The sequence below is a fragment of the Bos mutus genome, chromosome 2 (genome assembly GCF_027580195.1).
Source record: "Bos mutus isolate GX-2022 chromosome 2, NWIPB_WYAK_1.1, whole genome shotgun sequence".
In the NCBI taxonomy this organism is placed as follows: Eukaryota; Metazoa; Chordata; class Mammalia; order Artiodactyla; family Bovidae; genus Bos; species Bos mutus.
In genome coordinates, this window is record NC_091618.1 from 73729966 (window position 1) to 73751287 (window position 21322).

Below are 21322 nucleotides of genomic sequence, written 5' to 3' on the forward strand. Positions count from 1 at the left end.
TACTGTTTTTCATAGGGGTTGTACTAATTACCTTACTCCTAACAGTGCAGGAGGGTCTTTTTCTCCTCACTCTCGTCAGCATTTATCATTCACTATTTGTAGACTGGTGATGGTCATTCTGACTGGTCTGAGGTGATGCCTCTTTGTAGTTTTGATTTCCATTTCTCTAATAATGAGCAATCTTGAGCATCTACCTTTTCGTATGCCTGTTGGCCATCTGTATATTTTCTTTGGAGAAATGTCTGTTTAGGTCTTCTGCCCATTTTTTGAATGTTTTTTTTTTCCACATTAAGCTATATTAGCTATTTGTCTGTTTTTGGAAATTAATCCCTTGCTGGTCGCATTATTTGCAGATATTTTCTGCCAGCCTGTAGGTTGTCTTTTTGTTTTGTTTATGGCTCCCTTTGCTATGCAAATTCTAAAATTTATTTTATTTTAAAATTTTTATTGGAGTATAGATGCTTTAAAATGTTTCTGCTGTACAGCAAAGAGAACCAGCCATATGTATACACATATCACCCCATTTTAAAATTTTCTTCCCATTTAGGTCACCACAGAGCACTGAGTAGAGTTTCCTGCGCTGTATATGTTAATTATGTGTTTTATACATAGTAGTGTATATATGTCAATCCCAATTTCCCAGTTCACTCCACCATCGCCCCTCCCCACCGGCTACACCCCTCATAGCCATATATTCATAAATAAGAAAAAAATAATGCCATTTGCAACAACATGGATGGACTTAAATATCATACTAAGTGAAATAAAAGACATATCATATGATATCACTCTGTGGAATCTAATTAAAAAAATGATACAACTGAACTTATTTACAAAATAGAAACAGACTTACAGATATAAAAAACAAATTTATGGTTACCAAAAGGAAAATGTGGGAGCAGGGATAAATCAGGAGCTTGGGATTAACATATAGTATGTATAAGATTAACATACTACTATATATAAGATAGATAACCAAACAAGGACCTAGTGTCTATAGGACAGGGAACTCAGTGTTATGTGATAACCTATATAAGAATCTGAAAAAGAATGAACATATATATGTATAAAGGAATCACTTTGTTCTACATCTGAGACTAACAACATTGTAAATCAACTACAATCCAATAAAATTTAAAAAATAGACCCACCTACCTATGGTCAATTAATCTGTGACAAGCAGGGGAAGAATTTACATTGGAGAAAGCCTTTTCATTAAGTGGTGCTACAAAAACTACATGCAAGAGTGAAATTTGAGCCCACTAGAACACCATACACACAAAAAACTCAAAATGGACCAAAGACCTAAATGCAAGGCTAGATAGTATAAAATTCTTAGAGAAAACATAGAACAAATTTTTTTTTTTTTACGGTTATATTAGGATATAAATTTTCTTTTTTTTTTTTTTCTAATTTTATTTTATTTTTAAACTTTACATAATTGTATTAGTTTTGCCAAATATCAAAATGAATCCATACAGGTATACATGTGTTCCCCATCCCGAACAACAATTTTTGATATAAATTGCAGCAGTATCTTTTTTGATCTACCTCCTAGCATAATAATTAAAAATAAAAATAGGACCTAATTAAACCTAAAAGCTGTGCATAGCGTAGGAAACCATAAAAAAAGGAAAAGACAACCCTCAGAATAGGAAAAAAATATTTGCAAATGAAGCAACTGACAAGGGATTAATCTCCAGGATATACACACAGCTCATGTAGCTTGATATCGAAAAAACAACCCAATCAAAAAAATGGGCAGAAAAATGGTATGTTTGTTCTACTTTCTCAAGATTGCTCTGGCTACTGGTTCCATACACATTTTAGGATTTTTTTTCTATTTCTTCGAAAATGCCACTGGAATTTTGATAGGGATTGCACTGAATCTAGAGATTGCTTCAGGTGGTATGGCTGTTTTAACAATATTAACTTTTCTGATCCAGGAACATGGGCTTTCTTCCATTTGTGTCGTCTTCAGTTTCTTTCACCAAAGACGTGTAGTTTCAGTGTACAAAGCTTTCATCTCCTTGGTTAAATATACCCTGAGTGAGTGAGTGAAAGTCACTCAGTTGTGTCCAACTCTTTGCAACCCTGTGTAGTTGTCCATGGAATTCTTCAGGCAAGAATACTGGACTGAGTTGCCATTTCCTTCTCTAGGAGATCGTCCTGATCCAAGGATTGAACCTAGGTCTCCTGCATTGTTGGCAGATTCTTTACCTTCCGAGCCACTAGGGAAGCCCTATTCGTAATTTTCTGATGCTCTTATAGCATTTTTAACTGGCATTTTGAAATCTGGCAAAGAGAGAAACGATCTTCATGGGTCATTTCACCTCCAACTCTCATATAGTTCCCACACTGAAAATTTTCTCCCTAGAATTACCACTTTAGTTTGATCTAAAGAGCAAGCTCCACTCAAGTCTGACCTACTTAGACCAATCTCACTTGCACGTATCTCATGCTGGAGGAAAAGTAGCATGCTGGCTTCTCAGCTCTCAACTGTGAGAGATCCTTGGTTACCCTGGCAATGAGGCAGAAAACTGCAAAGAGCCTGACCAGCAAAGCAGAAAGAAGGCCAAAGAAAGCCCAACTGATTTTAAAACTGAACGGTAAAATCTGATCTCATACAAGGGGCTTCCCTGGTGGTGCAGGTAAAAAACCTGCCTGCCAGTGCAGGAGGCGAAGAGACGTGGGTCAGGAGACGTTTGATCCCTGTGTCAGGCAAGCCCTGGGGAAAGGGAATGGCAACTTAATCCAGTATTCTTGCCTGAAAAATTCCATGGACAGAGGAGCCTGGCAGGCTACAGTCCACAGGGTCACAAAGAGTCAGACACGACTGAAAACACGCATTACATCATGTCAATGAAATATTATAAACTTAAAAAAAAAACTCTGGAAGATTAATGATTGTATAATATTTATACAAATATAAGTCCTCCATGTTGTGAAATACAAGCTACTAATTAAAACTAAAGAGTACTCAAACTAATGTTACATCCAAACAGTATTTGCAAACAGGCCTTTTGTGAATGTGGTTCTTCCTTGACCCTGTACTTTGTGAGTTTTGACGTATTGATTCTGATTCTCTCATGATTCTGACGTATTGCCAGATTATGTCTTGGTTTTCTTTCATCATCACTCTTTTATGTCTGAGTATCAATTACATTTTAATGTTACCCTTGCACTTTTTAAATATTTATCTCCATCTGATGATACTTTAGAAAAAGTGTTTTATCATCATCATCCCTTTTAAAAGAGATTTCAGGAATACCCTTTTAATAAAATAGGACTTCAAAACCAGAAAATGATAACCTTGAGACAAAGAATGCTTTAACAGTAAGTCTAGTTTTATGCATTAAGACAAATTAAAAACAAGTTTAAATGGCATTTTGATTTTTTTAAAACATGATTTAACAGTTACTTCAGCCAGAATCCCTGAATTGTCCACAAACACCATGGGTCTAATTAGGTTATTTTCAAAAGCATCTTTTCAATAAAGACAACTGGCTAAGAAATAAAAGGAAGACAACACTCAAAATATGCACCCTGGGTTCATTTTGGAGGCATTTAGTGAACAAGAATCTCTACTGCATACTAAGCAAGGAGGTCATGATTGGTCTAGAATTCCTGAATAATGATTTTGCCTACAAAATTTCCCTGATGTCTTTACAGTGTTGCATTTTTGCATATAGCAGTCCATGACCAACACTAACCCAGCAGCATTTTTCAAGTAATTGAGAGTATATTTTTCAAAAACAATCTATGCATAATACAGTGATTAAGGTATAGTCAGGGAAAATTGAAAGCTTAACAAAACCTTACTGAAATATAATGGATATCAAGAAGATCATAGAAATATCTAGTATTGCATTCCAGTTTGTTAAGTACTTTAAAAAAGTATTAACACTAAAAGCATTTAACATGAAAAGGAAAGATGAATTCTTGATTTGTGTTTTGAAATTTTCCACTTTTAAAATATTAGACAAGCACAAAAAAATTTTGGTGAATTCTCCACATATAAACCATATGTCATCCATTTAAAAATGTTTATGCTTCATTTCTTTACCAAAAATCGTGTGATGTCTGATCCATGCTTTGATGCTAGAGATTGTCTTCTCACCTGGCTTCTTTCCTTGGCTTGTTGGGCAGTTCTCTAAAAGTTAAAAAAAGTAAAGCATGTGTACATATGTTAGAATTAAAGTACCAGCTACAGCAACTCAAAAGCTCTGTGAATTCTGAAAAAAATATACATTATCACCACACTCGTGTACCAGTGCTTTGCCCTCAGTGGGGTTACTAAGCCAATAACTCTGAGGTTTAGGTGTGTGCAGGGCCCGCCCACCTCCTGTTCTCTGGGCTTAAAAGCCTTTCCCAACCTAACAGCCAAGCCAGTGCAAAAAACCAAAATGAGTAGAACAGAATTGGATTCTTTTGCTAATATAAATAACATTTTTCATGAGACTCTAAAAAGGTGATTACAGAAGAAGGCACAGCATTTTCTTTTGCTGTATCTTAATTTTCTTACAGATCTTGACTGTGCTAACAGTTTGCACAGTTGAGAAATCAGATGATCTTTTGCCCAACTGAAGTCCATGTATGTGTGAAGTTATCCAGGTAGAAGGGGTACGGAGAGGAAAACAAGGTTAAAACTAAAACAAAGCCCTTTTTATGACATGATCCTATTTATGTAAAAGTTATTTACATAGTTTTTACACAATAAAATTTGTGACTAAATTGAGGAATCTGAAATATTAAAAAGAGGCTAAGAAAGTGCTCATATGATATGAACACTGGCAAAGGATCTGAACAATTCTCACAATGTAGATACAGTTGATTAGCATTTTCATAAATATCAGGGTCTTTAAAATAAAGTAAAGCCTCTAGGTTAGCAATTTGAAAACAATAAAAAATATGTTTCTGAAAAAGATTTTTTTCCCCCCTTACCTAACCCATTTTGAAAAAATTACAAGTAAACAAAATAATTCTTTTTTCACCACAGCCGCAATACCAGTGCAATTAAACAGGCACTTTTCACCGCCAGGATCGAAGGAGCATATCTGAGTACAATCCTTTTGGAAAACAGCATGGAGGGAATTCATCTCCTGCAGTCTCAAAACTTGACTCAAAATCTTAAAACTTGACTCAATGATTTTACAACTGAGTATCTTAAGGAACAACCTCGAAATGTAAAAAATAGTTTGTATGCAAAAAACTGTGGTTGGCAGCATTGTGTATATGAACCAAAGAATGTATACAACTTCAGGTTCATCAGTATGGGAATGGCATAATTAACCACAGTAGAAGGCAATGGCACCCTACTCCAATACTGTTGCCTGGAAAATCCCATGGACGGAGGAGCCTGGTGGGCTGCAGTCCATGGGGTCGCACAGAGTCAGACACGACTGAAGCGACTTAGCAGCAGCAGCAGCAGCAGCAGCAGAGATGTACTCAATAGACTACTATGCAGCCATTTTAGATGATAAACACTGAATGCTTATCATGAGAACATGGGGAAATGCTTAAATTTTGCCATAAGTAGAAAAAAAGTTGGGTACAAAGTTGCACATTAAATGTATGCTGCTTTCTAAGATTATATCTTAACAGGTAGATCCTGGGACCTTTTGCTGAACTACCTGTTAAAAATTCATCCTAGTTGACAGACCATATTATGTTATTCTTTCCTTTCATTTTAGGCACTAGGTAATTGCTCCAAGATGTGCCAAGATTAATAGGTTTCATATTTAGGTCAACAGTGTAATGCCTGTATGTGGAGCTGAGTTGGTCCTAGAGATAATTTATTCATGTTCTCAGATATTTCAGGACATATTTAGTTGCAGATGCAAACATATGCCACTGTCCCAATTCACTGAACTTCTAGTTTGAGGGTCTGGGTCTTTTCAAAACTGTGCAATATGTAAGTTGTATTCATTTCCTTCTAGGTAGTGGTGAAAATTTCCTGGTCCTAGAATAAATCGAAAGGGAAGCAGTTTCTTTTTCATCTGTGAATGAGAACTTGCATGCTGCTGCTAAGTCACTTCAGTCATGTCTGACTCTGTGCGACCCCATAGACGGCAGCCCAGCAGGCTCCCCCGTCCCTGAGATTCTCCAGGCAAGAACACTGGAGTGGGTTGCCATTTCCTCCTCCAATGCATGAAAGTGAAAAGTGAAAGTGAAGTTGCTCAGTCGTGTCCGACTCTTAGCGACCCCATGGACTGCAGCCCACCAGGCTCCTCCATCCATGGGATTTTCCAGGCAAGAGTACTGGAGTGGGGTGCCATTGCCTTCTCTGGAGAACTTGCATAGACCTCAAGAAAAAACTCAAGTGGTAGGTAATGAAAAGAATAAAACACATCTCAGATCCCAGACAGGATAGAGATTCACCCTATAATCCTCCACACCTGTATGCACAATTTCCAATTGGCTGTCTTAGGATGGAGTCAGATGTGTCTGCGAGCATCACTGACCTCTCTGTGGCAGACTGTGCAGAGGGTCTGCAGGTTGTCCAGGGAGCACTGCCCTCCTCCACCAGACACGGGCTTGATGTGGTCCACCTGCCAGAAATGCCCTTCCCCTGGGCTTCTTATCATCTCATTAAGCTGTAATAAGAACACAGCATCAGCAGTTTTCAACACACACTGTGGGAACTGTTGGTTCTCAATTGTGCCGTCATGTTTACACAGCAAAATCACAGGGAAAAATACATTAGGGTGGTTTTTTATAGCTTTTATTGTGAGTAGGAAAAACCCTCTAGGTTAGCAATTTGAAAGCAATAAAAAAAAATGTCTCTGAAAAAGGTCCCCCCACCCAGCCCCCGCCCCACTTACCCAAACCCATTTTGAAAAAAATTACAAGCAAGTATAAAATATCAAGCCTCCTTACAGACTGGGAAAAATCAGTTGCTTATGCACCTTTGAACTAGTTTATATAGTTACTAAAACAAAACTGATAAAAAGATTAGAAATGGAAAACTTCTGAGTATTACTGAACTCAAGTCTTTAATTGTTGACCTAAATGCATGTGTATTTGTACCAATGACAGTTTAATAGTGATCATCTAGAACTTTTGCAATTACCTGAGAACCTCCTAAGTTACATGGACTGGAATCAAATTTCTAGAACAAACTTCTGTAACTTGAATATTTAGAATAAACAAAGATATTCATTTAAAGTAGACATTACCTAGGCCAGTCCTTGTAGACACACTTTATATTTAACCAGTGATGATTGACGTTTAATTGGTATTATTTTAGCATTTGATATAAGGTCACAGCTCACAGCATAGCAGTGTAGATAGAGTTGTTTAAATGGGACAAAGATTAGTGTGAAAGTGGTTTTTATTTCCTTGGTCTTGAACAAGGAAGACTCTATAATCAACTTCATGGCTGCTGGCCATGGGAACCTGTGACACATCTCTGAAGTGCTTTAGGAAAGTTGTCAGGCCCACAGACAGCACAGGGACCTTAACAGTGTCTGGCCCAAGAGCACAGCCCTAGGAGGCAGCAAACTGGAGCAGTAAACGGTCTACCTGAACTCCACTGTAGATGGACTGACTTTCTCTCTTTTATACTGAACTTCCCAACTTCGGTTAGAAGATATATATTGATTTTTCTTTTTGAGGTTGGCATTGTTAGAGGCAATGTCATATGGCAGCCTTGTGCATAAAGCAAGTGGCATACTCTCAGGGAAAAAACATCCATTATGGTCGTCTCGTTTGTAACCAAATCTTTTGCCCTGAGCAGTCTCCACTGTGACATTTTGTGATCCAGAAGGTGCTTCTTTATTCTTCCCAAGAATTCTAGATCACTTGGGGCCAGCTTTCTACGTCCTAAACTTACCTCTGGAAAGAATCACCCCTTCTCCCCCTGGTCGTCCCCATCTGTACCCTGGGCCCTGCTTATTCCCTAAGCGCTCCTCTTCTAGACTTGTGCTACGTTACTTCTGTATTCTTGGACAGACTAGATGTCCATGCGTCATTTCTTTGTGTCTTTTGGAAGTCTCCACATGGAGGCAGCAGACAGTAACTGGAGTCTGGCTGATGTTTCTGGGATGGGTGTCACATGCCGCTCACCAACTAGACTAGATCTCTCAGGAGCTCTGGATAATGTTAGGGGAATAGTGTATTTCTCTAGCTCTGAAAGTCATGCTACTTCATCTTTGCAGAAATGCTTATTAGTTAATTCAGCAATACTAAGTAAATAAAATTGTAGGATTTTTGCTGGAATTTATCCAATATTTTTGTAGAGTCATTTTTTAAAATGAAGCATACTACAAATTTACACATTTTGCTCTAGTTTGAAGTTTAGAGGTGCTTGGATCACAACATTGGAAACCCAACTGAGTTTTGGGAGTCAAAGTGGATACTAAGAATACTGTGCTGAGAAGAGTATTTTATAATAAATTACATTTTACAATGGGATAAACAAATATAAGTTTCTTTCACATTGTAATGAACTACATTTTAGGGATTATCTATTTACCCCTTGTCACTCAATATTAACATCATGAAAAGTGGAATGACCAGACCCTAAGTGCCTCCTAATGCAAAGTGCCATCTGTTAAGATCTCTTCCCAAAATAATCTAATGAGAATCTAGTTAGGGACTTCCAGTGGTTCAGTGGTTAAGATTTTGTCTTCCAGTGCAGGGGGTACAAGTTCGATTCCTGGTGGGGGAGCTAAGAACCCACATGCCTTGAGGCCAAAGAACCAAAACATAAACGATACTGTAACAAATTCAGTAAAGACTTTAAAAAATAGTCACATTAAAAAATGTTGAAAAAAGAATCTAATTAAACTTCTAGATCGTATAACCATTATTCAGTAAGTCAGGAAGACAGAGAAACACGTCAAACGACATCATGAGGATACAGGTCCAAAATGTGGACCACACACAAATCCAGAATGTGGGAAATCCTACAGGCAAATGACCAGGTTTCTTCAACAATCAGTGGTGTAAAAAAAGGAAAGGGGTTATATTACAGATTAAATGAAACATAAGAGGTATAATGACCAAATGCAATGTGCAGGTCATATTTTGATCCTAATTTGAACAAAGCAATTGTAAAAAGGCATTTTTGAGATCATCTGGGAAACCAAACATGGCCTTATTGTAACTGGAATTATAATTATGTTGGGTGTGATCATGGATATTGGGCTATGGGTTTATATTTAAAAGAGAAAGACAAAGGGGAGGGAGAAAGAAAGTCTTCATCTGTGAAAGGTATATAATGAAAGTATCTAAGGGTGAAATGAAATGCTGTATGAGATCTACTTTAAAATAATTCCAGGAGAGAAGAAGAATCGAAGTGAGGGAAACATGAAATGAATAGCAAAATGTTGGTAAAGTCGGTTGACAGTTTTGTGGGTTCATTATTCTGCTTTTGTAAATGTTTCTGAGAATTCCCATATTAAAAAGGTTTTAAGAGGAAAATTAGTCAATATTCATCACTCAGTACAATGCTGTCTTTATCAGTCAGTGATTAAAACTTACCTGTTCTAATGGGAGCTTTGAGGTCCAGGTAGCATCCAGAAGACTCTTCCTCTGACTTTTAGGGGCATCTCTCAGACGTAAAAAGAGTTCTTGTGCATTCAGATTACACAGCTGACACACACCATGTTCAATTTCAAATACTTTGGCTCGCAGGTAACTATTATTAGATCGAATCCAAAACTCCTCCTGACATTTCAGAGAACAGAACCGTGAATCCCAAGCATCTGCTTTACGCTCTTGCTTAGTTTGGCAAGTGGGTTGCTGACAGCGAAGGCAAAGTGGATTTCCTTCGTTATCCACAGCCTGCAAATAGCCTTTGGATGTAGAAGCCTTCAGAATGAGATCACCTTGGGCTGTGCAGGGATTTAGAAATGGGACACGTTCTCCACCTTCAAGAAATTCTCTAGAAGGGGCAAAACATTGAATAGGTAATTAATTAAGGCTCACTCTATTTTAAATCGTTGTTACTTCATTTACAGGTCTTCAAAGTTTCTGTGCTGACAAACAGTAAACACAGGGCACGCAGATTCTGCGATCCACTGTGGAGACGAAATAGTAATAGCTATAGTCGGCACTCTGTTACACTCCAAGGAAAAGAGAGGATGGTGTGTTCAGAAAAATTAATTTGAATACAAATACGCTGCCTCTCTTTGGAACTTAGATGTCTTCAAGTTACACAGACTCTGAGGCGTCTGGAGAAGATGGAAAATGAAAAGTTAGAAAATCCTTCTTCAGTCTGGGAAAGACAGGCTGCCCTGCTCACTCAATGTGTTGGGTCACACACTTCATTAGGACCAGGAGGCCATTACCAAGATTTCCATGAACATCTATCTGAATATTGCTGGCCTTCAGGAGACAGACTGTTCACATCCATTCAGTGACAGAACCAGGGAACCAGCAGTGCTGACAGGAATTAGAACGGGAGACTTGCTACATGTGCCTCCTACAGGTAAACTCAGACAGAATTAAAATTAGAGATGAAACATGGCAGGACATAAGCTCACTTTGTTAAACTAAAGGAAAAGGTACATTACTCAAGAATGTTGTAAAGTCCTGCATGGGAATTACAATAGCTACTTTGCTGTTAGAAGTGTTAAAAGAAAAACTTTTTATGATAGAAAGAACTCAAGACTGGGGAGCAGAGCCCAGATTGGACCCCAGGACTAGTATCTGGTAGCCTGGGGCACGTCTTATAACCCACTTGGCCTCAGGTACCTTCTTGATCTCTAATTTCTAAGATAAGGGCATCAGGAGCCTCGCAGTGTTGCTAGGACAGAAGAGCTATTACATTGTGAAAGCTTTTAGTAACGTGTAAACTGGTCACACAGTGGTAAACTATTGTTATAGAAATTAATACATTCATTTAAAGAAAGAGTCTTAGTACCACTATGCCTGACAAGTAAAAAACCTCTTACTTTGTAGAAGGGTCCCCTGGCTTGGGCCCCTTTGTGATCAGTCGGACATGGCCCCCGTCATTCTTCACCTTGTCCATCGAGGCTGCAGCAACATCTTCTTTCGTTATATATCTGAAACAAATACACATGAAGTGGATGTCCTTTAAGAGTTTCTCTATTTCATGTTCACATTGCTCCTTGCAAAAGCAGTAGGAGAAAAAGGAATATATAAGTCTATTCACCGTGCTAATACTTAAATTAGGGAACAGGAGTTTCTTCCTCTACATTGGTCCCCATGTGTGCTAAACACATCTCTTTGTGCCAAATAAGTTTTCTGAAGATTTATTTTTCTAAGAAATTCAAGAGTCAGTCAATATCCTTTGGACCAATTTTCACTCACGGGAAAAAAGGAGTGGGTGTGGGAATAAGAAGTGATCAAATTCATGTACCACTGACAGCTGTAGGTAAACTGCTTGCCAAGCCATGCAGAGCATCTCCAACTGCATTTTTACCTCCTCTTGGCCTTCTCTTCAAGGCTCCTCATTCACCTTAATCAGTTATAACAGTGTAGCATCGTATTTGGATAAAGTTATTCTCTTTAATCAGGTTCAATCACATTGTGTATAATCTCAAGGTTGTTTCCATTATTATCAGCTCATACAGGGTTTATGGAATCCTCCACTGACATAAAGCCACTTTTGATGAGGGATTCAGAACCTTATTACACAACACTATCAATACCACATAATGGTTTAGGGACTGGAAGGAGAGAGGAAAGTTACTTCAATTACAGGTGATGGGGGATTTTAAGTAGGTGAAATGCAATTACCCAATTAATTCCTTCTAATTAGCATGGCCTAGTTTCTCGAGTGGTTTACAGTTTTCTTTAAAAATTGCAGTTTTCTTTAAAAATTACTCTAAACGTGCATTTCTTCATATTCTCAAATACTTCATTTGGTAACTTGACAATAATACCAAAGTTAAATCACAATGGAATTGTGCAGTTTATAGGTAAATTTTTTTAATTGCTTTTATATTGTTAAAGTATATTTAATAATTAACAGATTCCCTTTCTATAAAGTATGGTATTTTTGATTAGGTGATACAAATGCATATTTCAGGATTTTAAAGGCACACACTTCTGTATGTGGTGAATAATAAGCCTCCCTTCCATTCCCATCATTTTCTCCCCACTTCCCCAAACTACATCTTTTGCCAGCTTTCAATACATCCTTTTAGAAACAGTTCATTTTTTTTTTTTTTGTAAAGGTGTATAACTTTAATTTGGGGGCTTCCCTGATGGCTCAGTGGTAAAGAATCCACCTGCAATGCAGGAGACACAGGAGACATGGGTTTGATCCCGGGGTCGGGAAGATCCCCTGGAAGAGCAAATAGCAACTCACGCCAGTATTCTTGGAAAATCCCATGGACTGAGGAGTCTGGTAGGCTACAGTCCACGGGGTCACAAAGAGTTGAACACGACTGAGCACAGGAGCATGCATACCTTTCTTTCTTTGTATTTTTATGGTCATATAATTCACATATCATAAAATGTACCATTTTAAAGTTTACAATTCAGTGCATTTTAGTACATTCACAAGGCTGTAACATCATGATTATCTAATTACAGAACATTTTTATAACCCCAGAAAGAAACCCATAGTCATGAGCAGTCACTCTCCAGTATATTTTTTATTTTTAAAGACAAATAAATGGGACCTAATTAAACTCGAAAGCTTTTGCATGACAAAGGAAACCATAAACAAGATGAAAAGACAACCCTCAGAATCGGAGAAAATATTTGCAAACTAAGCAACCAACAAGGGGATTAATTTCCAAAATATACAAAGAGCTCGTGCAGCTCAGTATCAAAAAAACCACAAACAACCCAATCAAAAATGGGCATAAGATCTAAACAGGCATTTCTTCGAAGAAGACATACAGATGGCCAAGAGGCACATGAAAAGATGCTCAACATCACTAATAATTAGAGAAACGCAAATCAAAACTACAATGAGATACCATCTCACACTGATCAGAATGGTGTTTATCAAAAAATAATCTACAACAATAAATGCTGGAGAGGGTATGGAGAAAAGGGAACCCTCATACACTGTTGGTGGGAATGTGGAGAACAGTGTGGAGGCTCCTTTAAAAAAAATAAAAATAGAACTACCGTACGACCTTAGCAATCCCATTCTTGGACATATACCGGGAGAAAACCATAACTCCAAAAGATACATACATGCCAGTGTTTACTGCAGCACTATTTACAGCAGCCAGGACATGAAAGCAACCTTAATGTCCATCAGCAGAGGAATGGATAAGAGGATGTGGTACATACATACAATGGAGTATTACTTAACCATATAAAGGAAAAAACCTGCCATTTGCAGACACAGATGGACCGAGAGACTGTCATACAAAGTGAAATAAGTCAGAAAAAGAAATACCGTATATAAATGCATATAGGTGGAATCTAGGAAAATGGACAGATGAACCTATTTGCAAAGCAGAAATAGAGACACAGATGTAGAGAACAAACATGGACACCAAGGGAGGGGGAGAAGGGGTGGGATAAATTGGGAGATTGGGATAGACATATATTTACTATTGGTACTGTGTATAATATAGATAACTAATGAGAACCTTCTGTATAGCAGAGAATTCTACTCAGTGCTCTGTGGTGACCTAACTGGGAAGGAAATCCAAAAAAGGCTATATGTATGTGTATTAATATAACTGATTGACTTTGCTGTACAGCAGAAACACAACATTGTAAAGTAGCTATACTCTAATAAAAATTAAAACGAAAACAAAAGATAGAATAATATACACTAATCTTCACCTTGCTCTTTTTGCCTAAAGATACATTCTTGGAGATCTTTCCATATTAGCACACATAAGATTGCTCTATACTTTTAATGGTTTCATGTTATTTCATTATCTAACTAGTCTCTGATTAATGCCCATTTAGGTTATTCTAGACTCTGCTATCCTAAATAATGCTGTAATAAACAGTCCTATCCCAAATATCCCTATTTCCTATACAAGAACTATCTGTAGTATAAATTCCCTGAAGCAGACTTGCTAAGTCAAAGATCTTGGGTGCTCTAAGTTTGGATAGATTTTGACACATTGTTCTCTTCTGGGATGGTACCAATTTATACAGTGCTCAGTTGTACTCTTGCCTGGAAAGTCCCATGGACAGAGGAGCCTGGTAGGCTGCAGTCCATGGGGTCGCGAAGAGTCGGACACTACTGAGCGACTTCACTTTCACTTTTCACTTTCATGCATTGGAGAAGGAAATGGCAACCCACTCCAGTACTCTTGCCTGGAGAATCCCAGGGACGGGGGAGCCTGGTGGGCTGCTGTCTATGGGGTTGCACAGAATCGGACACGACTGAAGTGACTTAGTGGCAGCAGCAGCAGAAGTTGTGCCTGACTCTTTGCGACCTCCTGAACTGTAGTCTGCCAGGCTCCTCTGACCTCTTGCCTCTAAAAATTCCCCTAAGGAGTTTTCCAAGCAAGAATACTGGCGTGGGTTGCCATGCCCTCCTCCAGGGGATCGTCTCGACCCAGGGACCTACATCTCCTGCACTGGCAGGTGGATCTTTTACCACTGGGAGGCCCTACCAATTTATAGACCCCACCAGCAGTGGAGGACAGTCCCTCACACTTTCACTAGCACAAGGGATAGCAGTTAAAACGTCTCTGCCAACAGTGACTGGTCTGCTGTTATAGCTTTAAATTTGAATTTCTCCTATTAAGAGGAACGATGACTATCTTTTCACGTTTGCATTTCTACTTGTGTGTCTTTCTTAAAGCAAAAAGAGATCAGAGTGAATTCTTTTAGTATTCTTTAACTTGCCCTTTTAGCTCCTAAATTCCCCCTACACACACACACACACACACACACCCCATTTCTTCAATCATTTTGTTCGCTCCACAAAAGCATTTTGCTAAAGTATTCCAGCAGATTCTAAATGAACTTAAAAGCTTCCTAGCTTTGAGGGGCAATGAGATATTAAGCCTTGCCTTTGGTATTATTCAATGTTTAAAAGCTTAGAAACTTAATTCAGTAACTTTAAAAGATGCTGAGAAATTTATTCAGAGATTTAAGAACTAAAAATAACCTCTGGCTTTCCTACGAGACGTTTAAGTACAAATGTTTGGAAACTACAAGAAACAGATCAACCAGCCTCACAGTGGGTTTGTTGACAACTTTTCAAATGTAGTTGTGTTACCAGTATTTAATTTTCCATTGAGGTTTGCTCAGTTCATAAGCATACCAACTCTCAAACTGATTATGGTGAATCCCAATTTTGACAAATAGTGAAGGAAGATGTCTCCTGAAGGAATTCTGGGATGAGGACGGTCATGGAAGATGGACCACGGAAGTTTTGCAATGAGAGAGGAGTGAGTTGGAAAGCAGCCTGCACCAGTGAGAACGGTGCTGGGCTCAAGGCTGCCGACCTGACCAGCTATGGCTATATGGTAAAAAGTTGGTATTCTAAACCCACAGGTTTCCAACTGAATCACGCCTGCCCTCCAACAAGTGGGAACCCACTTAGGAACCTATACAATGGCTGGTGATACTGGCTTTTAGAGAGAGCCGCTCAAAAGCTGACTGCAACCTCTGAGCTTGGGTGTAGCCTGCAAACAAGTGGACAAATAATCACTCTGGGAGACCTAGTTATTGCTTTTGGGAGAATTCCCCCAAAGTAATATATCTTTGTCTTCATTCTGAGGCTAGTCCATCTTTTCAGAGATGACTCCTCTAATCTCCTGCCTATTCTAAAATATGGCTGTTGGTGTGGCAGCTGAGCCAATACAGGGATCTAGTGAGTATAGTTTCTAGCGTAACACTTCTCTCTTTGTCTCCACTAAGCCTGATGTTTCCAAGACAGCTGCCTCTCTGGTATAGTTTCTCTGGAAAGAAAACTATATTTTCTTGGGCTCCAAAATCACTGTGGATGGGGACTGCAGCCACAAAATTAAAAGACGCTCTTTGGAAGAAAAGCTATGTCAAACCTAGATAGTGTATTAAAAAGCAGAGACATCACTTTGCCAACAAAGGTTTATATAGTCAAAGTTATGGTTTTTCTAGTCGTTATGAAGGGATGTGAGAGTTGGATTATAAAGAAGGCTGAGTGCCAAAGAATTGATGTTTTTGAACTGTGGTGTTGGACAAGACTCTTGAGAGTCCTTTGGTCTGCAGGGAGATCAAACCAGTCAATCGTAAAGGAAATCAACCCTGAATATTCATTGGAAGGACTGGTGCTGAAGCTGAAGCTCCAATACTTTAGTCACCTGATGTGAAGAGCCGCCTCACTGGAAAAAACTCTGATGCTGGGAAAGATTGAGGGCAAGAGGAGAAGAGGGCAACAGAGGATGAGAAGGTTGGATGGCATCACTGCCTCAATGGACAAAATTTGAGCAAACTCTGGGAGATAGTGAAGGACAGGGAAGCCTGGCCTGCTGCAGTCCATGGGGTTGCAAAGAGTCAGACACGACTTAGCAACTGAACAGCAACAGAAGGTAAACTGGCAGGACGGTGAGAGGGCGAGGCATCCAGCATCTGCCTGTTCCCCACACAGACTTCCATTCAGTGCTCTTGTGTTGCCCCTTTTACACCTGCTCTCAGGGAGACACACTTCAGTTCACTGCGACAAGGGTTCTGCAGCCAGAATCAGCATGCTTCCTCTGTCTTCACCCTCTGCGGAAGCATGTGTTTCATTTTCCTGGACATAAGTCCATGTCCCTGGAGCCCTCTCTCCCACCTCTCTCTCATTAGTGACCAAGGTCTTTGGATCTGTCTCCTTAATACCTCTCCTCAATTCCCATTTCTAATGCCTCAGTATAAGCCCCTATCTTTTTTTCCCAGGTCAACTGTAATTTAAAGATATCTCTGTCTAGGAGTCCCATCTCCTGATACTCAATTGAACACTCACCCAGGTAATGTTGCAAAGGGATTTTGCAGATGTAATTAAGGTTACTAATCAGTTAACCTTAAGAAAGGGAGCAATTCCGCCCCCAAAAAAAAACCCAAAACAAAACAGAAAGGGATTAATTCCAAGCATGAGAAATATTTGACACATCATTGCTGATTCTGAGACACAGGGGCCTATGTGCTAGAACTAAAAAAAAAGCCTCTAGAAGCAGAGGGTGGCTCCCCTGTCAATAGTCAGCAAGGAAAACAAAGTCCCACAGCCAGAAGAAACTGAATTCAGTCAAAAACCTGAATAAGTGTGGAAATGTATCCTTCCCAGACTATCATTAAGAACCTAGCCAGCCAGTATCTTTTTTTTCAGTCTATAAAATCCAGAGCAGAGAAACAAGTAGGGTCATTTCAGACTCCTGACTTAAAAAATTGAGAGATAATAAATTCCTGTTATTTTAAGCTGCTAAATTTGGGGTGATTTGTTAGGGTGGCAACAGGAAGCTAATGCCACTCGTCTCCCACTTCAAGTCTTGCCCTTTCAATCTAATCTTCCAACTGGGGCCAGGGGGAGCTCTTACTAAATACAAATCTGACTACTTACTCCACTGCTTTTTAACACAGCTTTATCTTTAATATATCACCTACATATAATATTTATAAATAATACTGTGTATCTGACTTAGGCTTGTACTGATTTTATGACTTTTGCTTTTACACCCTGACCAGCTGTCTTTCTTAGGCGGTGCTTCCATGTCTGCTGGAGAAGAAATAACAGGATGTGTTAGAAGTGGCTGGAATGAGCTGTAAATTCAGTTAAGAAGGGAACTATGATTGTGTAAAGAGAAGACCATACTACTATGGTTACAAAAATGGAAAGAAGGAGAGGACTGGAAGAAGTATTGAGAAAAACAAAATAGGTATGTTTTTTGTTATATGTGTGTAGGTGTGTGTATATGTATATTTTTATATAAAGTAATACATAGTCATGGAAAAAGCCAACCAGTACAAAAGAGTTGAGGCAAGAGTCCAAAACAGGCAGCTCATGGATAAATACAACTAGTCGAAGGGCTTTACATGACTCATACAGTGTTTAATTTTTAAATCTAAATTTGTGTGACATTATATAGGTTATTACTTTCTAATTTGCTATAGTTTTACCCCTACCCCATCCTTTTCTAGTTTTACACCTGACCTCATTCATTCGTGTATGGTTCCTTGCTTTATTTTTAGTCACATGAGTCTGTAATCCCAGCGGGAAGTATAAAGTCCCTACAATCTTCACAAATCCCCTAATCATATGGTCTAGAGTCAGATTTTGCAGCAGTGGCACCAGTGACATTGTGAAACAGGTAACTGTTTGGAAGAGTGGCCCTGTTCACTTCAGGATTTTTGGCAGTACCCCAGGTCTCAGCTGTATCCCCTAATCATGAAAATCTAAAAAATGACCACTAAGATTGCAACCACAGAAGAAACTGCCTCCAGCTGAGGACCATGTGTTAGAAAAACCTCTGACACCAGTTCCTAAGCTATCTTCCCCAATGCTGTGTCGCTAATAGCAATTACATATATTTGTGTCTCCATCCTTTTTTTTTTTTTTTTAACAGGCCTCCCAAGTGGCACCAGTGGTAAAGAATCTGCCTGCCAATGCAGGAGATGTGGGAGATGTGAGTTCAACCCCTGGGTCGGGAAGATCCTCTGGAGGAGGGCATGGCAGCCTACTCCAGTATTCTTGCCTGGGAAATCCCATGGGCAGAGGAGCTTAATGAGCTTTGCAGTCCATGTGGCTGCAAAGAGTTAGACAAGACTGAGTAACTGAACACAACAACCTTTTTATACACTTATTTTTACCCTTAACGATTTTCCATGTTCTCACATATGATATTTTGAGACAGCAGAAGAGGTCTTCAAAGTATAAGGATTTAATGTACTTAACCAACTGTATTGGATACAGTTAATGGATTTCTGTCACTCATGTGCATAGAAAAAGCTAGAGATGATAAAAATGCTAGATGTGAGGATGAAGAGAGATTACAGGTATATGAAGAAAGCAAGAGCTAAAGAAAGGGCCTTTTCCTGCCAATAGTGCTGCTTGGTTTGGTGCTTTGTGATCTCTTCCAAAATGAGAGCTGGGCTATAGAACAGCTGCCCGCTTTTCCTGAGTATCTTTGCTTCACGCTGACAAAGAGTCTACAGAGACTGGGGATTTCAGATCACACAAGGGGATGTCTCTGTGAGGCAAAGATGGTGCTGCTGTTGCTGCTGAGAAAGGAAATGGAGTGTGTACAGATTTGAAAGGCAAAGTGCATCATGAGAAATGCTGGCCTGGAAGAAGCACAAGCGGGAATCAAGATTGCCGGGAGAAATATCAATAACCTCAGATATGCAGATGACACCACCCTTATGGCAGAAAGTGAAGAGGAACTCAAAAGCCTCTTGATGAAAGTGAAAGAGGAGAGTGAAAAAGTTGGCTTAAAGCTCAACATTCAGAAAACGAAGATCATGGCATCTGATCCCATCACTTCATGGGAAATAGATGGGGAAACAGTGTCAGACTTTATTTTTTTGGGCTCCAAAATCACTGCAGATGGTGACTGCAGCCATGAAATTAAAAGACACTTACTCCTTGGAAGAAAAATTATGACCAACCTAGATAGCATATTGGAAAGCAGAGACATTACTTTGCCAACAAAGGTCCGTCTAGTCAAGGCTATGGTTTTTCCAGTGGTCATGTATGGATGTGAGAGTTGAACTGTGAAGAAAGCTGAGCGCCAAAGAATTGATGCTTTTGAACTGTGGTGTTGGGGAAGACTCTTGAGAATCCCTTAGACTGCAAGGAGATCCAACCAGTCCATTCTAAAGGAGATCGATCCTGGGTGTTCTTTGGAAGGAATGATGCTAAAGCTGAAACTCCAGTACTTTGGCCACCTTGTGTGAAGAGTTGACTCATTGGAAAAGACTCTGATGCTGGGAGGGATTGGGGGCAGGAGGAGAAGGGGACGACAGAGGATGAGATGGCTGGATGGCATCACCGACTCGATGGACGTGAGTCTGAGTGAACTCTGGGAGATGGTGATGGACAGGGAGGCCTGGCGTGCTGCGATTCATGGGGTCGCAAAGAGTTGGACACGACTGAGGACTGAACTGAACTGTCATGATGAAGGTGAAACAGTTACAAACCTGAGATATTCAACCTTTCCTATTACTTTGTTCCCAACCATGGGCATGATAATTGCCACCTTCCCCTAGTAGCGGCTTCCCAGGTGGTGCAGTAGTAAAGAACCTGCCTGCCAGTGCAGGAGACACAAGAGACACAGGTTCGATTCCTGGGTTGGGAAGATACCCTGGAGGAGGAAATGGCAACCCACTCCAGTATTCTTGCCTGGAAAATCCCATGGACAGAGGCGCCTGGTGGGCTACAGTCCGTGGGGTCACAAAGAGTTGGACGCAGCTGAGCACACATGCACAGCTTACTTGGGTGGTGGAATGTCAAACAGAAGCAGCTACCACGCTGTATCGCACCCAAGATTCACGTCCCAAGTGCACAATCAACCTGTGAGTCTGGCCTCTCTCTTGATGAGCAGGACTCATAGTGAGTAAGATCCAGACACTTTGATTTTCCCCAGCAGATGTGACCAAATTCACAAAATATCTAATTATGTTGCTACAAAATACGCTGTCTTTTTATGTATTCTCTTAATCCATCAGAATTTTGTCAGTGGTTACATAAAATGTCTGACACTCCTGTGGAAATAACTATGACAAACAATAAAATACGAAATGAAGAAAGACAACTCATACCTCTTAGTACTGTTTTGTTTGGTTTGCTGCTTTGCGATCTCTTCCAGAGCCAGAACTGGGCTGCGGAACAGCTGCCCGCTTTTCTTGATTATCTTCTGCTTCATGGCAGTTAGACTACTCCATTCTCGAACAAACCTCAAGATCTGGCGGAAATTGAGATAATGAAAAGAGTGTACAGCTCGCCAGGCATCTTCCTTTGAAAGCGAGGCTACGTATAGCATCTGAAAACGGATGTTTTATCATAACCCCAAACAGGCTTTGAGTCTCACAGTTTAAGGTTTTCTTCAGTTTGATGCAGTTTTCCTACCTTTATTGTGAACCATCTACGGCCAGTTCTGCAGAGGTCACTTCCAAGCCATCAGCTGTCTATAGACACCATTTAGGACACTCAGCACATGTCCTTCACGCACAGAGACCAACAGCAATAACGTGCTCGCTGACACCAAAAGCGCACATACCCCAACGGTGGCCGAGGCAAAACTGGATTCTGGGGACAGTGGATCTTTGGTGGTGACAACGCAATATCTGGGCATCGTTTGTACCTGACTGCCTAAACTCTCACGGGAAAAAAGCCATCAATAATAAATCTGGGACATTTTATTAGGGCTACTGTTACTTATTAGTCAGTTATACATAATTGGCTATTTTCTGGTAATCTGAGCATCAGCATTAGATGACAGCAAAGAAAACAGCTCATAGC

At 39.7% G+C, this 21322-nt stretch overlaps 1 protein-coding gene and 1 long non-coding RNA gene across 6 annotated transcripts in view; one reads left to right on the forward strand and one right to left on the reverse strand.

Annotated features, from left to right (window-relative positions):
- Nucleotides 1-2560: 2560 nt before the first annotated feature.
- The window catches only part of ZRANB3 (zinc finger RANBP2-type containing 3), a 301075-nt gene continuing 282313 nt past the window's right edge, over nt 2561-21322 (reverse strand). For all 5 annotated transcript variants that reach the window (XM_070389710.1, XM_070389696.1, XM_070389716.1 and 2 more), the window contains 5 exons: nt 20623-20765; nt 10902-11012; nt 9487-9889; nt 6465-6596; nt 2561-4153 (listed from right to left, as the gene is read on the reverse strand). In XM_070389710.1, the coding sequence (XP_070245811.1) occupies nt 4055-4153; nt 6465-6596; nt 9487-9889; nt 10902-11012; nt 20623-20765 (888 nt within the window). In that variant the 3' untranslated portion in view covers nt 2561-4054. The remainder of the gene's footprint in view (nt 4154-6464; nt 6597-9486; nt 9890-10901; nt 11013-20622; nt 20766-21322) is intronic.
- Nucleotides 13449-20613, forward strand: LOC138992106 (uncharacterized). The gene is made up of 3 exons (XR_011467983.1): nt 13449-16838; nt 17551-17741; nt 18429-20613. It is a non-coding gene; the product is annotated as an uncharacterized lncRNA (long non-coding RNA).